This window comes from Serinus canaria, chromosome Z (genome assembly GCF_022539315.1).
Source record: "Serinus canaria isolate serCan28SL12 chromosome Z, serCan2020, whole genome shotgun sequence".
Classification (NCBI taxonomy): Eukaryota; Metazoa; Chordata; class Aves; order Passeriformes; family Fringillidae; genus Serinus; species Serinus canaria.
The window spans coordinates 73,525,326-73,540,883 of NC_066343.1; the positions used below are offsets into that span (position 1 = coordinate 73,525,326).

General features: G+C 43.6%; 1 protein-coding gene across 2 annotated transcripts in view; it reads right to left on the reverse strand.

Annotated features, from left to right (window-relative positions):
- The window catches only part of ST8SIA5 (ST8 alpha-N-acetyl-neuraminide alpha-2,8-sialyltransferase 5), a 46,646-nt gene extending 40,709 nt beyond the window's left edge, over positions 1 to 5,937 (reverse strand). For both annotated transcript variants that reach the window (XM_018920054.3, XM_009095358.4), the window contains exon 1: positions 5,323 to 5,937. In XM_018920054.3, the coding sequence (XP_018775599.1) occupies positions 5,323 to 5,453 (131 nt within the window). In that variant the 5' untranslated portion in view covers positions 5,454 to 5,937. The remainder of the gene's footprint in view (positions 1 to 5,322) is intronic.
- Between the last annotated feature and the right edge of the window lie 9,621 nt (positions 5,938 to 15,558).

A 15,558-nucleotide genomic window follows, 5' to 3' on the forward strand; every position in this document is an offset into this window, starting at 1 on the left:
TGCTCAGCCTGGAAAAGAGAAGCTTTGGGGTGGCCTTCAGCACGTGAAGGAAGACAACAAGAAAGATGGAGAGAGACTATTTACAAGGGCCTGGAGTGACAGGACAAGGGGCAATGGCCTCAAAATAACAAAGGGTAAATTTAGGGTAGATGTTCAGAGAAATTATTCCCTGTGAGAGTGGTGGCACAGGTTTCCCAGAGCAGCTGTGGCTGCCCTATCCCTGGCAGTGTCCAAGGCCAGGTTGGACAGGGCTTGAAGCAACCTGGGATAGTGGAAGGTGTCCCTGCCCATGGATGGGGATGGGACTGGATGAGGTTTAAGGTGCCTTCCAACCCAAACCATTTAGTGATTCTGTGATCCCATGAATCTGGAGACAGCTGAATTAATCTATCTGCTCCCTGCTGGCTCTGTCCCCTCCACCCCATTGCCAACAGGGATGCCTGCACCCCATGAAATGGCTTTGGGGATGCTCTGCAGCAGGAACAGCATGGCTAGAGTCTCAGCTTCTCCTGCTGTGCTCAACTAGATCTGCCCACTTTAAGGTGATGTCCATATCCCATAGATGCACTTTTTTTTTTTGTGTTCTGTATTGTTTGAAGACTTTGCTTTGTTCTGAAGTTTTTCTGAAGCACTCTTCTCTGAAGAAAGCTCCCCAAACCCAAGACCTGCCCAGCACCTTGTCAGGGATTCATCCAGATGACTCACAGGATACATGTAATTTCTGTGGAGCAGTAATTCCCTCTGGTTAGAGCTGGAAGCACAGAGCTGTGTGACCAGAGAGAGATGACTCACTAGGTGACCTTCAGATTAAGCCTTTTGGGGAAGATATTTCAATGGGAGGAGAGTTTGAACACAGGAATAGATGGTCTTAGGTTATGGTTAACACTTTCACAGGGTGTTATGAGCTGGCCAGAGGAGCATGTACCAGGGATGGGGCAGGAGCTCTCAGGTGAGCTGAGCTGGCTGCAGTTAGGACAAAAAACCCAGTTCAGGACAAAATACAGCTTGGGCCACGTGTAACCTCCATGTCTCCATTGCAGTCCCTGCTGTAAGAATAACATGAATTTAGGGTACAGACTAAATGGTAGTTCAGGTTCATTTTCTTTGGGTTTATTCCTTTAGTCAATGCAGTGCAGAAAGTGATCACAAATAATCTTATATGGTAAGGAAAGAAGTAAGGATCCCTTAGAATTGATTTGCAGGTGTTGAATAAAAGCTGCCTAAGATATTAAAAAATGATGGGTTTACCTCAAGTCATGAGATTCTGATCTTTGTAAGAGGGCACACATACATAAGAGTGATGTTTTATTCCCATTTAGAAGCTACAAAGCTTCCAAATAATAGAGGCTGCCTGCATAGGAAGGTTTGCTGAATCTTACTGTGTGATTCTTTGCTATCTTTTATTTACCCTCTAGCAGGCCCTGGGGTAATATTTGTTAAAGTCTTTAATAGTTTTGGAAATGTGTTCTCTTCACTCAGCTGAAAAAAAAAAGGAGTTTTAGAGGTGCAGATTCCCTTCTTCACGTGACACTCTCCCTGTGCAGAAGTCAGTCTGTTAAAACACCCAGAATTTAGTGAATTTCCTGCCAACAGAGCATTGGTATGTAGCAAAGTATTGCTCTGATATCTTTCCCTTGCCAAAGGGAAGGACTGTCCTATTGATCTCTCCCATGCTACAGGTTGGGAGATGAAGACAGATTTCAACATTTTTTTACTGTAGTGGCAGTTTCCTGATGTAATCCAGGATTATTCCCTGCTGGCCAAACAAGAGTTGACAAAAAAAAGGCCAGCCCTCAGCTGAGCATCTGATTCAAAAGAAAATTCAGCAGAAAGGCGAGCATTGGAAAGATGAGTCAATACAAAAGCAAGCAGCAGCTCTGGATTGAAGCAGAAGACCACAGCATTTAACCTACTTTAGCAGATCAATGCAGTGGATTTTTAATCATCACATTAATCCTAAAATAAAAATAATTACCCCAGAGATCGGTATTAAAGTCCCTTAATTATATCTCGTTTCATCATCCTTTTTACTTGGGATCAGAAGCTGCAGAGACCAGAGCTTCCCAATGCCATTTCTCCAGCTTGTGGTTTGACTCTCCTGTTAGGACTTCAGCTGCAACTGCAGGGATGAGGCACTGGCCGTGGTGAGAGCACCCACACCCATCCCACCTGGGAGAAAACTGAAAAAGGGCAAAAAAGAAGGTGGGCAGGACTCTGCCCTCCAATACACTGCATACAACTGCAAGGGAAGGAGTGGGGAACATTACACGGTGGGTGAAAAATGTGTGAATGCCTAGAAATTCAATCTCTACACTGTGCCCTTCTTCCAGCAATGCCAGGAGCTCATTAACATCCCATAAGGGGAAAGAGAGAACTTTGAGCAGAGGCTGGGCCCCTTATCAAATTTCCCTGAGCAGGGTTTATTTTCTGGAGCATCCTTTCCTGTCCACAGTCCTGCCACCCCCACAGATACTCTGGGAGCATGGCCATGGGCAAGTGCAGGACCCTGAGCCTCCATGGACAGCCTCAGGTGGGATTTCATGGTCATCACACCAGCCCATTCCATGCTTGTAAGGGCAAGTGGCATGGCACAGCTTACAGCCACGGAGCAAACTTTCCCATCTTTCTCCCAGAAAAGGGTGAATAGTGACCTTTCTCCACTCTGCTCTTTGGGACCAGTCCTGAGTCTGTGCTGTCAGCTGCATTGTGCCCAAGCTGCTTGTTGGAGGTCACACTTCCCTGCCTTGCTGGCTTTTACCCATTTCCACCACCTTCTTGCAGAGAAAAGAGCTTCCCCGGTGTTATATTTAGGCTTAAAAGCACTGCACACTTAGTGAAATAGTACTTTAGGACAATTTTCAGGTTTCTCCAAGTACATGGGGGAATTTCTTCCTGCTGTCTTGGGAGGAGGCCATGGAGCCTGCTGTTGCTGCAGGTGTTGGGATGCAGGCAAAGGCATCCCAAACAAGCAGCACCTGGAATCCCAGGGAGTAAATGGCTGCGTCCCCAAGCTCCAGCTTGGCAAGTGGCACCAGGGCTATAAATATCCCGCTTCCCCTCTCCAAGGAGCCTCTCCAAAACCACCAGGTACAAGTCAAAACATGTCCAAGGAGCCTCACAGCCGGAATCAGCTTCTGGCAGGGGGCTTAGCACCGGAGGTTTGTGAAGTGCAAGAGTAATTAAAGGTTACAGCTGCCCCTGTAACCTCGGAGCTCACTGGCAATCAGACTGCCCTGAATGCTCACCAGAAGGTACTGCAGGGTGTTAAGAGAGAGGGAGGGAAAGGAAAGCTGGAAAATAAAAAAAAAAAAAGTAGCTTCATAACATTATTGTGGTATCAATGCAGGCCACTGCTTAATTACCTTTCTGTCACCATAAACTTCCAGCCAAATTCTGCATTTTTATTTCCACAGAAGAGGGGAACTTCCAATTCCCAGGAGTAAAAGGAGCTGAGGGCTGAGCTGCTTTTTTTTTTCCCTGCACTAAGTTTGGGGAACCCTCTATGAAGACTGTTTTCACATGATTAATTAAAAAAAAAGAAAAAAAGAAAAAAAAGTAAAATAAGTCATTGCAAGTTGGAGTTAAAAAAAAAAAAAAAAAGTAATATTTTCCAGTCCAAGTGACAAAATATATGCCCATCTCCCTACTTGAGACTCTTTGATGGCAGAAGGCTCAGAACCAGACTTTCTCCTTGCAATCCTGGGAATTGGACATCAGCCTTTTTTCATTCCCTCATGAGGACAGGAGAGATTCCCAGGGCATGAGGCAGGACAGAGTCAGGCCACAGAGATCACTCAGTGGAAGAGTTTTTGGTTGTATCTTCTCATAATTTTATCTTTACTCTGCCATTTTTCATTTCAGTTTGTACTTGTGATTTATTTTTCTTCTCTCCAACCCTGCTGCAGTAATTTTGACTTGGAAAAGCAAGGATTGGTAGGTCTGCCAGGCCTCCAGGACAAATGGGAAAAACTGAGAAAATAAGGCAAGATGAGACCTCGACCTGGCCATAAAGTCATATTCCTAACACAGAGGAAGCTTAGTGCTACCCTTGTCTACCTACCAGGCTCCTCAAGCTCCCCAAATATGGAGATTTTTTTACCTCCTCAGGTAATTAATTTCTTTAAAACTTCCCCATCATGGTTAAATCCAAATCTTTCCTGCTACAACATTTTAGCACTTTGTAAGTGTTTAGAGAGAGGTATTTATTGCTTTTTTCTTCTAAGATTTAATTTGGATACTTCAAGTCAGTTTTCTCCAAGCCAAAAAACCCAGTTTTTTCAACACTTCAACTCATTCTTGCTTCTTCCAGCTGAGGAAGTCACATTTTTCTGGAGCTGAGGTGCCCAAAAACACCCAGAGTCCCCCAGACAAGGCCTTGTGCTACACAAGGCACGCAAATTGCTCTGTGGATAAACAACACCCCTGTCTAAACATATTAATATCATGCTTGCTTTTCACTCCCAGAGAGAAATGTTGGCTGATTTGCCAGCATTTTGCTTGCTCTTGGCACAAAGCAAACAACTACATGAGTTGCAAGGAAGGCAAGAACCAAGGCATTTATCTCTCCTGGCAGAGTGCAGCTCAATTCCAGTAAAAAATTCCACAGCAGCTGCCTACACGACTGAAACACTTACCTCAAAGCATGTAAGGGAAACATTCATCTTCATAAAATCATGCAAGCTGTAACTTCTCAAACTAGGTTTAAGTAAAATAAACTCTGCATGGGTCAAGGTTAAACATTCATAGAGCCCCATCGGTGTTTGCTGTGAAAAGAGCATTTTCAGATCAAAGAGTGATGTGCTCTACAGCGAGGCAGTCTCTGCAGCAATTCATGGGAACACAGCAGTGCAAAAATAAAGTGCTCTCTCGGTTGTCTGGAACACTTATATTGATTTTAGGAACTGCATCTGCATGTTTGTTTCTAAAGACATTGAAGTTTCAGCAATGAACATGCTACTTCAATTCAACATCTCAAGCCATTTCAGCCTGAACTTACACAGAGTGGGAAGCCTTGCAAGGGGCAAATACTCAGGTGGCACGAGTCTGTTTAAGTTGAATACAAACCCATATTTTTGCCACAGCTGAGGATTAAAACATAACCCAGGAAACTCACCAAACATTATATTCTGCCTAACCTTCTCCTGCACTCATAATCTAACAAACATTACAGATGCTGGATGCACCTTCCCAGACTGACAAGATACTGTTGTCATCAGCAAAACGCTGAGAAGTGGTTTGCACTGCTGTAATGGTCTGCCTGGAGGTCCATCTCCCCTTAGCCTGATCAGACAACTTTTCCCATTCCCTCTGATCCCCCCTTACCTCTTGAGATAGTTTCTGCCGTAGAGGATCTGCTGCAGCAAGGTGACCACGGCAAAAGCGCAGATGAAGATGAAGAACAAAGTTCTGTTTCCCAGCAAATCCCGGCTTGATGAAGGGTCAGTGTATCCCATCCTTCTGAAAAGCCACTGAAGCTTCACTGGGTAAAATTCAGTTCATTGCCACCTTCATGCCCTTTTTGCTGGGGACTGGAGGGGAATGCCTGCTGGCTTTTCTGTGAGCAATCCAAGGACAAGGTATCCCATTGTTTGGTCCTGCTGCCCCTTCCTTGCCCCTTTTGGATGTTAGCTCCAGGACTGTGCGCAATGGCTTGCTTCCATGGCAAAGTTTCCAGGAGATTCAGACGTGGGTAACATCTAAAATCATCTCTCAGAGCTCTCTCAGCGCAGGCAGCCTGTGCTGTGTGAGAGGCATTCTGTTCCCTCTAAGCCTCTCTTGAAAACCCGCTGCTAGCAATTATCTACTTCAATCCCATTTTCATATTCCAGATGGGGGAAGCTGCACACAAACCAGAGAACTGCAGCCAATGGCAAACACGGGGCTCCGGCAACCTGCGTTGGAAGCACATAGTCGTCAGCTCCTCTCTGCTTCTGCTCAGTGATTCCGACCAAATGTGCTCACAAGGAGACGTGACTGGGGCTTGCTATTATTGAACAAGCATGCAACAATCATGAGGATTTCATTCAGAACCCTGCAGGGGAAAAAAAAAAAAAAGAAAAAAAAAGAAAAGAAAAAGGGAAAAAGAAGCACAGCAGCAGCAGCAGCAGTCTGGTCAGGCTAGCAGGCAGGAAAGCTGCATTCTGTGTAGCAGCGTGCCGTCCGTGCCGTGGCTCCGGTGCTGTGGCATTTGCATGCAGAATGCAGAGCCTTCAGTCCCACTCTGCTCACTATTTGGGCTCCTCTGTTTCCCCTATTCCTCCAGAGTAAGCATGAGCAAGGTCACTGTGCATCCCTTCAAGGACAGAGCTCTCAGTGCCTGCATGCTGATTTATTGGAGGCTCTGAGTAGCCTCACAGCCGCAGAGAGGGAGCCTGCCTCTCAGTGCAGGCTCTAAGAACCATTCATTTAAAGAGACAAATATTCTGATTGTTCCTCCACTAGACACAGTTCTCTTTTGAAAGGGCAGAGCAACAAGACCTTGACCACAGCCATCGTAACTCCTCTAAACCTCCCCCCATTTTCGGGAGAGGCTCAATTCAGCTCACAAAGAGTTTTGTCACTCATTTCACTGGAAGCAAAATCTGCCCCAACCCTAAAACAAGTTCCAATGAAAGCTTTATCCATGAATGAAACATCCAGACTAGGAGGTTGTTTTGCCCCAATAACAGATGGGAAAACGATTTTGACAACAAAATGAGGGGGGGGAGGAAATCCATTGTCTAAGGGAATAGGAAGATTTTTGTGTGAATAGATTTTCCAACAGTTAAATCAGTGTATGCAAATTGCTCTAGTGTGCCAGCAGCCCAGCTGTGTGGAGCAGCAAACAGAGTGTTCATGGACTTTGTTTCAGCTGTAACTTGTGCTCCACGTGAAGAAGGGCCAAAGGTAACTTTGTGCAACCCTTTCAACACAATCCTTAAAGACAGGGCTAGTCTTCAGCACGACCTACAGCAATTTAGGCAAGACAGACAATGGCTAAAACAGGCTTTGCCTTACCTAATTTTAAGCAACAAAAGTCACACAAGTGTTAAAGGTGTGATGCTGTCACCCCGAACTCCTGCAGGCTGGAGAGCAGCACTTTAGACACAGCTGACTTTGCAGAGAAGGTTTAGGGACCCAGCCCCTGGAATGTCCTGCCTCAGTGCCTCTCACAAATCCCACACCACCTCTATTTCTGAACCCTGCTAAATGCTTCCGTTATCACCTTGCTTATAAATAGAGTGGGGACCCCAGGTCAGATCAAAGATTTCCCAGGGAAAAGCAGGGGTAGAGGGCAAGGACATACTAATTCTTCCTTGGAAACACTCTTCTACTGTTTTGTCATTCAGGGTCTTCCAGAACAAAGGAAGGAAAACCAATATTTAGGTTAGAAAAATAACTCAGTAGGATGCACTGTACTGGGAATAATGCATACACCATGGGACTGCAAGTTAAAAACTAACAGTAGTTTGATTCCCTATTGTCAAAGCCATCAGCTCTGGGGCCAAATATTTATTCTTTAAATGATCAATTCAGATAAGCTCACATTATATGAACTATGTGTTCCTACATGAAACAGTTTCCATCTAGGAACTGAACCATTCCAATGGATCTATCCAGAAAGCCTCTCAGAAAAAGAGAAAGCTGTTTGGCCATCAAAATTCCCAGTCTGAAACCCCACATCAGAGTGGCAGATTTGTATGCAGTAGCTTAGTCAAGGCCAGTAAGTTCAGAAGTGAAGGAAAATTTACTTAGTGATTTGAACTGTTTGATTTCTACTGATAGCTTTGAAAACTCTGAGAAATTTGCCTCAGTTGCTCTGGGAGTCATTTTACAATAACAGCAAATTATTAGAGAGTAGAATTTAGCTTCTTATGATTTTCTGTAGGTGTGACACTGATTTTGCAGATTGGTGAAAACACTTTCAGCCTTTCTACTTTACTGCCCTCCATTCAAAGGGATTTTTTTTCCCTTGAGATCTGTGCAGTAATGCACCAAATTCCTAAGCCTAGCAGAAGCTCTTTCTCCTGGAGTGATGGCGAGCCTGAGCTGCAGCAAACAGCTCATGGATTCTGTCAGTCTTTGATTCTCTGTGTCCTCTCATCATCCTCTGCTATATCAGGACTGGCCAGAAGATGCAGCACCTGAGAGACCTATGAGCAGGAGAGCTGCAGACCCAAAGAACAAAGTACAAAGGTAGCTACAAAAAATAGGAAAGGTTTTCTGTGCCAGAAGCTTGCACAGGCATCATTCCTGACATCATATGCAAAAGAAATCTGTTTGCTGCCCTCAGCTCAGAACAACAACACTGCACAACTGGAAGCAGACCAACTCCACGCAAGCAAAGAGAAACAGGACATCTATTGACAAATTTTCATAGGATGCTCAAGGTTGCCTGCAATATTTCTTGTGAGTGAAACTGCCTGAGAGTGCAGCAGAAGTGCTGAATGAGCAGTGTCAGCCCTCATTCCCAGGGCCCTTTGAGAATTTGACTTGTAAACTGCAGGCCTCCTTGAAAGGATCAGGCCTCTGCAGAGAAAAAAATATATTTTTAATAATATTTTTACACTCTGCACTTGAACGAGCAGCAGACAACAACAGGTCCCCTCCAGAGTCTGAGAAGGATTGAAAAAAGTCCTCTAAGACTATTGAGCCCAACCAGTCCCCCACACTGACAGGTCCACATCCACCCATTCCCCTAAATGCTGCATCCACCTGCTTTAATAACATTTCCAGCACAACAGAAACAAGCTCAGAATGGGTATTCCTGCATCCATTCTTGGAGTGCAGACTTCCAAATCTAAAGCAAATCTGGCAAAATAGATCTTAATATGAAGCTGCCAGAAGCAGTCAGTCTTACACGTGTCTGGCCTTTATTTGTTGCATGTGAGCTGCTTGCTAAATATCACCAGAGATAATCTGTCACAAGAAACTCCTCCAGCCTGAGCAGGGAGACTCTGAGTGCTCTAACACAAACACAAACATGCTCCTTACACTGACACCCTCCAATGGGAGCTCATCATTTACTCTTAAGGCCCAATGAAGCAGGTTTGAATTTATTTATTTTTTAAAAATGAAGCTAGCATTAAATTTCAAAGACAAAGTAGCCAAGACTATGCTACTGAAGCTCTATATGAGGAAAGATGAATTGGCAAGAGGACAAAATCTGGTAGGGGTCAGACTCTTCTCTCTGGAAGCCTTATCTCTCTCTCTGTTGAAAGGACAATACACAGCCCTTCCTACTGAGCTGGAGTTGATTTTTTAATGCAAATGAACTACAAAAATTCATTTTTGATAGGCAGGCCTTGGGAATTTTTTAAAGTATCTTTCACTGAACCTGTCATTTGAATCAGTGTTTGACTGATCACGCATTCTAATTTCAGCTGAAAGCAAGGGTATTTGGTGTCTGGGACAGCAGATCTGTCTCTTGGTTGTTTAATCACAGAATACTTAACATGTAAACTCACAGAATCATACAGGTTCAGGGTAAAACAAGACATGCTTAATGTTCCTCTTCAGGATTTTTTTCTCTTCCTGCCTGCTCAGCCACTCTTCATGGCTGTTATTCAGACCAAAGAACTCCACAGCCAGCACTGCAGAATACTACGTGTGGTAAACAGTTTGAGGAGAACATTTTTTACACCTCGTTTTCCCCACTAAATTAAAATTAAATCATACCCATTTACAGTTTCTACAATGCTTGTGTAAACTGCTAGATCCCTGGTTTTGCAAAGAGCTGGCACCCAGGTATATGGCTGTAAGGTTCTGCTGAACGTGAAACTCATAAACATATGCTTATCAATATTAATTCTTTTGCAGATATAAACCATGAATTTATTAGCATAAACACAATGTCTAGTCCCCCATCACTGCCACAAATCCATATGTCTTAAACTGAGAAAGTGAAGGAAGCTGAAAGGATTCAGCTAAGATGTAAGCATTTGTTTTCTTCTGAGTTGGGTTCAGCCACGTGGAGATGACAGTGGCTAATCTGGCACCAGGCTCCCACCTGTGGAGACAGCTGAATTAGAGGACATGTCCTGAACACAACATATGGTCTGTACACTGGATTCACATTACCTCATCTCTTAAATCATGACCAATTTTCTTCCAGTTATGGGTCACAGAGCGCCCCATTATGGGGGAAATAATGACCCAGTGCATAAAAAACCCCTTTTTTACCCTGATGACATCATCTCTGTTGGAATGTCTGCCTCAAAGGAATAAGGTCTTCTGGCAGGAAGCTCTGCAGAGGGTGCCTTGGCTGCAGTGCTGTACATTTACTGTGGACAGTTCCTTATAGCAGAGCCTAAAATGCATAGCAAAATGCGAAACTCAGAGCCAAGGACATCTCTGCTTTCCCAGTGGTATTTCCATGTTCCTAGAAAACAAAGGAAGTTAAGCGTGATTGTTATGGTCCTGTTCAGGCTCGTGGCCTCGTAAGTAACTGAGAACAGAAGAAGCCCAGCCTCTCTGCAGAGAAAAAGAAACAGGACCCAGAATCTTTTACAGGAATGATCAATAATAAACGTTAGTTTGATTTTGGAGCCCTGCATGAGAGCCCTGGATTTAGCAACAATTCAAGGGGACTGACATGTTGGCAGAGCCACAGAGGGGTCAAAGGGTTTCCATGGCCAGCAGTTGCTCTCAGATGAGAAATGTGATCCCTTCTCTATTCCAAACAAGTCATAACTCCTACCCAGTTTTCCAAAACCACCTTTAAAACCTCCCAGAGGAAAGCACTGGAATTAGTAGCACTCACTTTAATGGGTGTCGAAAGATTGATATTTCTTTTGGATAAAAATATTCCAATAGTAGCATCACAATGAACAAATATTTCCCATGACCAGAATAAGGATCACACATTATCTAATGCTGAAAACCACAATTAATAATTATTTCACTATTTCAACAGTACATTTTTACAGAAAAAGTTAATCTTTTTTCTTTTTACAGAAAAGGTTAATCTCAAATATTTTTTAAAAATATGTAAATCGGCATATTAATTCCCAGAGAGAGCATATCAGATTTTGGAATATGTTTCGTTCTGTCAGTGAGTGGCATCAATCAGAATGGATGTAAATGTGAAAATGAAATTTTCCTCTGAACTATCAGCTAATTAAAACCTTCAAATTTTTGTGCTGCTCTTATACTCTAGATGTAAGAGACCTATAATAGAAAATTATTTAGGAAAAGTTACAAGGGTAATTTTTTATCTTAGTTCTGCAGTGATTTTGCATTCAAAGGAATTAAGTATATTCTTCTTGAATTAACCATCAGCTTCAGTTCCCATGACCTTTCAAGCAGCCCAGACGTTCAGGTTTTGAGCCATTCCTCATGATGCCCTCCAAGAGCACTAATTACAGTGCTGGCTACACACAGTAGTAACCACTAGTCTAACTGCTACTTCACCTCAGCTACTCCTCCAGCCAAAGCCAGCATGTATTCCAACACATCATGATTTTTTAAATAATCCATGCTAGTCCATGTTTAGTTCAGTCCATGACAAATATTACTAATTAAAAAAAAAAAAAAAAAAAAAGAAAAGAAATCTATCTGGCTTTTGTGGTCTCCAAAAATCCCTATTCTTCATGAGGCGTATTTTGTTTTGCTCTTCTGGCATTGTGGGAATGCCCACCGGAACCTGGACAAGGAACCTGGAAGACAGACACCTCTACCCTTAGAGCACTGTGACCAAACACACCTTTCTGCCCCTCCTGAGGCAGTGTGGGTTCAGATTTTAAGCCCTGCACAGTCTCTGGTCTGACCTGAAAAGTGGCCACAGAGGTGTCTATTAATAAAGCTGGTAGCATTTTCAAATTCCTTCCTTTGGATCTGTGATCTGCCATAAATCCCAGGGCTGTGCTTTCTTGTGTTAGGGTAACAAATAAAGAACATTCCTGGAACAGTCAGACACTGCAGCCAGGCATCAGCTGAGTCAGCTCCTGCCACAGGCATTTGTAATTTACCCAGGCAAGAAGGAAAGGTGACAGTGGGATTTATTAGCCCCTTTGGCAGACAACAGGAATTGCACTTTGGAAGCCGTGCTTGGTGGCATGGAAACGGCTCGGCTTACAAACAAGTTCAAAACCAAGACAACAATGCTCCACGTTGCTGCCAAACAAGTTTGAGAGTCTCAAGGGCAGCACCAACCACCCAGAGGGATAAGCTCCAACCACAGGCAGGGTCACCCCTGACCTCTGCCAGCAGCTTGGCCTTTTGCAGCCCTGTTACAGGCAGTGCTGGCGTGGGCAGGGAGCTGGAGGGCGGCAGCCAAAAACCTATTTAAGCATCTTCCTCCCCTTAGAATGTTGAAAATGAAAATCCTCGTTTGGCTCTTGGCTGCAAGTGAATTGTCCAGGGCTGTGATTAGAGTGAGACCTTGAACTCAGCTGGGACAGTGAAAGGTGTCCCTGGTGATGGCAGTGGTTGGAACAAGATGGTCTTTAAGGTTCTTTCCAACCCAAACTGTGATTCTATGATTTATGATGACCACGTTGACATGAGCTATATTCCAACTACTTCCAGTGCTGTATTCCACATATTTCTTTCTATACCAGGACCACCAGTACATCCATCAGTCAGAAAATTTTCAGATTTTATCCACAATCTTTGCTGGTGGTGTTGACCTCTTGCTGGAGACCCTGCAACAGGTGCTCACCTAAATAGCTGAGTACAGTCAATTGGAGGTGTTAATTTTCTCTAAGAACCTAAAATGGGGAAGACAGAATGATAGTTTATCCCCAGCCAATATTAACATCCAACACCATACGGCCTACAGGATCCAGTGCTGTGCAGGCAGTTATTAAGGAAATGCCTTTAACAGGGACAGACATCCCCAGAAGAGTGGGGATGAGGAGAGGGCAGCACAGCATGGCATTCAGCCAGAATGTTCCCATCAGCATCACCTTTATTTAAACATCACTTTCAATCAGTTTTATATTTTCTTCCAGGTGTATCCAGCAGCTCCTCTGGAGCTAAGAAATTTGTGTGTGGGTTTTCTTTCACGCACTGTGGGTAGGAAGGTATGTGGGAACTATAATTCAGTCACTCTAAATCACATGTAGCTGAAGCTTGAAAGAAAAATAATAATAAATGGTTCAGATTGTCAGGCTCAGTGCAATTCTCAATCAATTAAAGCTTATTTTAGCACCAGGGCAGTTTATTTTTATAATGTTCTTCTGGCATTTTGATGCTTTCTTGTTACTGTGTAGCTAAAAGGTCCTGCTGGGAACAAATTACTCTTGGTAAAGCATTCTCTGAACTACAATTTCAGTTTCAATGATAATAAATATCAAATGATAATAAATAATATCCACAAGAGCAAACAGCAGCAAGAAAAGGGCTACTGGCAGTGAGAGAGAACAGCTTTGGACCTGGGTAAAGCAGGAAGATAAACCAAGGGCTCAAGCACAGTAGAACCATTGTTGTCTGGGCTCAGAGTCTACAAAGTATTCTTCAATGCATGTGACTTCCAAATGTAATTCAATGTATTGAGACATTAAACAGTGAAAAGTCACCAGTGAAAATATTCCTCCACCAGCTTGCTGCTTCTTTTCATGAATGGTTAAAATTAAATATTGTGTCTGAATTTTAGATCTACATTTTGTATTGTTATCATGGTTCCCCTTTCACAGATATGGATTGCCCAAATCTAAATTTCTCTTTTGCTGCACTTGAGAATTTGAACCACAGTGTCAGGTTCAAACCTTCAAAGCCCTGAAGGTTTCAGGGCTTCAAAAGCTGCTTAATTGATGAGGAGAGCTCTTCCCCAATGTGACAACATAGTACTGTTTGTGGGTCCTTGCAGTGCATGGAAGCAGCTGGCAAACAAGAACAATGCTGTGAGTTCACCTTTCCTTGCAGGAATCAGAGACAAAATATTTGTTTAATAAGAGGGACAATAATCACAACAAGTTGTTCTTATTTTTTTTTTTTCACTGTGCCAAAGACAAAGATATTATGGAGGATATATCCTAAACTGTTGCACACTGTTGTTATAAACTGATTCAATTTTTGTTCTAAGCTTTACCAGGCAAGGGAATTAAAAAGCAAAGTGGGAAGTGTGTATGAAGAATGTCCCTTACCCCTTTTTAATTTACAGATTTGAGCCTCCTAGTTGCTCTTGCTTTTCTTCATTTGGAGCCATCCCTCACAATACACTGTTCAGGTGGAGATTTTCTATTTTCCTTTCCCAGCTGAAAAAAAAGACCATATCAAACACAAAATAATAGGAAAATGATGTCCTTCCAGTGCAGGAGAGAGCTATGGCAGGGTCATCAGCTTCCCTCTGGCAGCTCATGCTCAGGTGCTGGCCCCTCACCTGGGATATCACTGCAGGTTTGGCTTGGAAATCCAAGGAAGCTGCAGCTCAGATCTGTACATTCAGCATTCTTCTGCTCTGGACAAAAGAAGGACAAACTTTTTTCCTCAGCACTTCTCCTTCCAGTTGATGAAGCAGAACCAGCTGGCACTGCAAAAATCAGTGTTTTCAGAACAAACACTGTGCTGTGACACATCTCCTTTGCTAAGACAGTCACCAGCTCCACAGGAATACACACCTTGCTCTGGGCCACACACCTGGAAAATCCCTGCAAGTTCTGACCAGCCCTACACAGAGCTCCAGACCTGAGTTCCCCAGCTGCTGCCTGGAACCAGCACATCACCTCCCCAAATATATGCAGAAAAGCTATTAACTCTGCATTTTGCACCCACTGCCTGTCCTTGCAATCTCCACTCCCTCATCACAACACGTCTGTGCTTCAGAAATAATGTGTTCCTGTTAGCAGTTTTATCTCCCCAGCAGCTAGTGAAGAGTTACACAGCTACAAAAAGTCACAGTTCAATATCCATCCAACGTGATTTCAAGCTACAGTTCCAAATGTTTCATACCCCATTGGCTTTAATAGGCTATTAATATTACGTGTAAAAGCTTCAATTAAAGAATCGTTAATGATTTTGCTGCTTTTGCAGAACTATCCTGTCTTATTTTAATGTAAAACCCTAAATTTCCTCTCAGCAGGCTAAAAACCTGCTCCATCCATAGTCCATCCTATTTTCATTGGAGTGGGGACAACAGCCCTACTATCATTTCCTAATTAGCTGTAGGTTTGGGCTCAGCTCCATGTTTCACCAGGCTTCCTCCCCAACTCCAGGCAGAGCTGCACCACAGTGCTGAGGTCTCCAGGCTGGCTTGGCAAGGCAAGGTGGGATTTCTGTGACAGCCTGGCTGCTTCCAGCACCTGAACTGCGACTGCTGCATGCTGAGGGGGAGTCATCTGCTACCTAGTCAGCTCACATGCAGTGCAGGTGGGTGTCTTTGCCCTCCTCAGCACCTCTTCCCTCATTTCTGAACCAGAAATCAGAGCATTCCTTGGCCTTGCAGGTGTGCTGCAGAAGGACCAAGGACAACTTTCCACTTACTGCATAAGGCAAAAAACAAAAAAAAATCCAACAACAACAAAAAAATCCCTGCTGCCTTTTGGCATATGATTTTGCCAGTTTAAGATCCTAAGATCTCACTCTTGTGAGAGCAGGATCCACCTGACTGAGCACAGAATCCACTTCCCTACACAATCC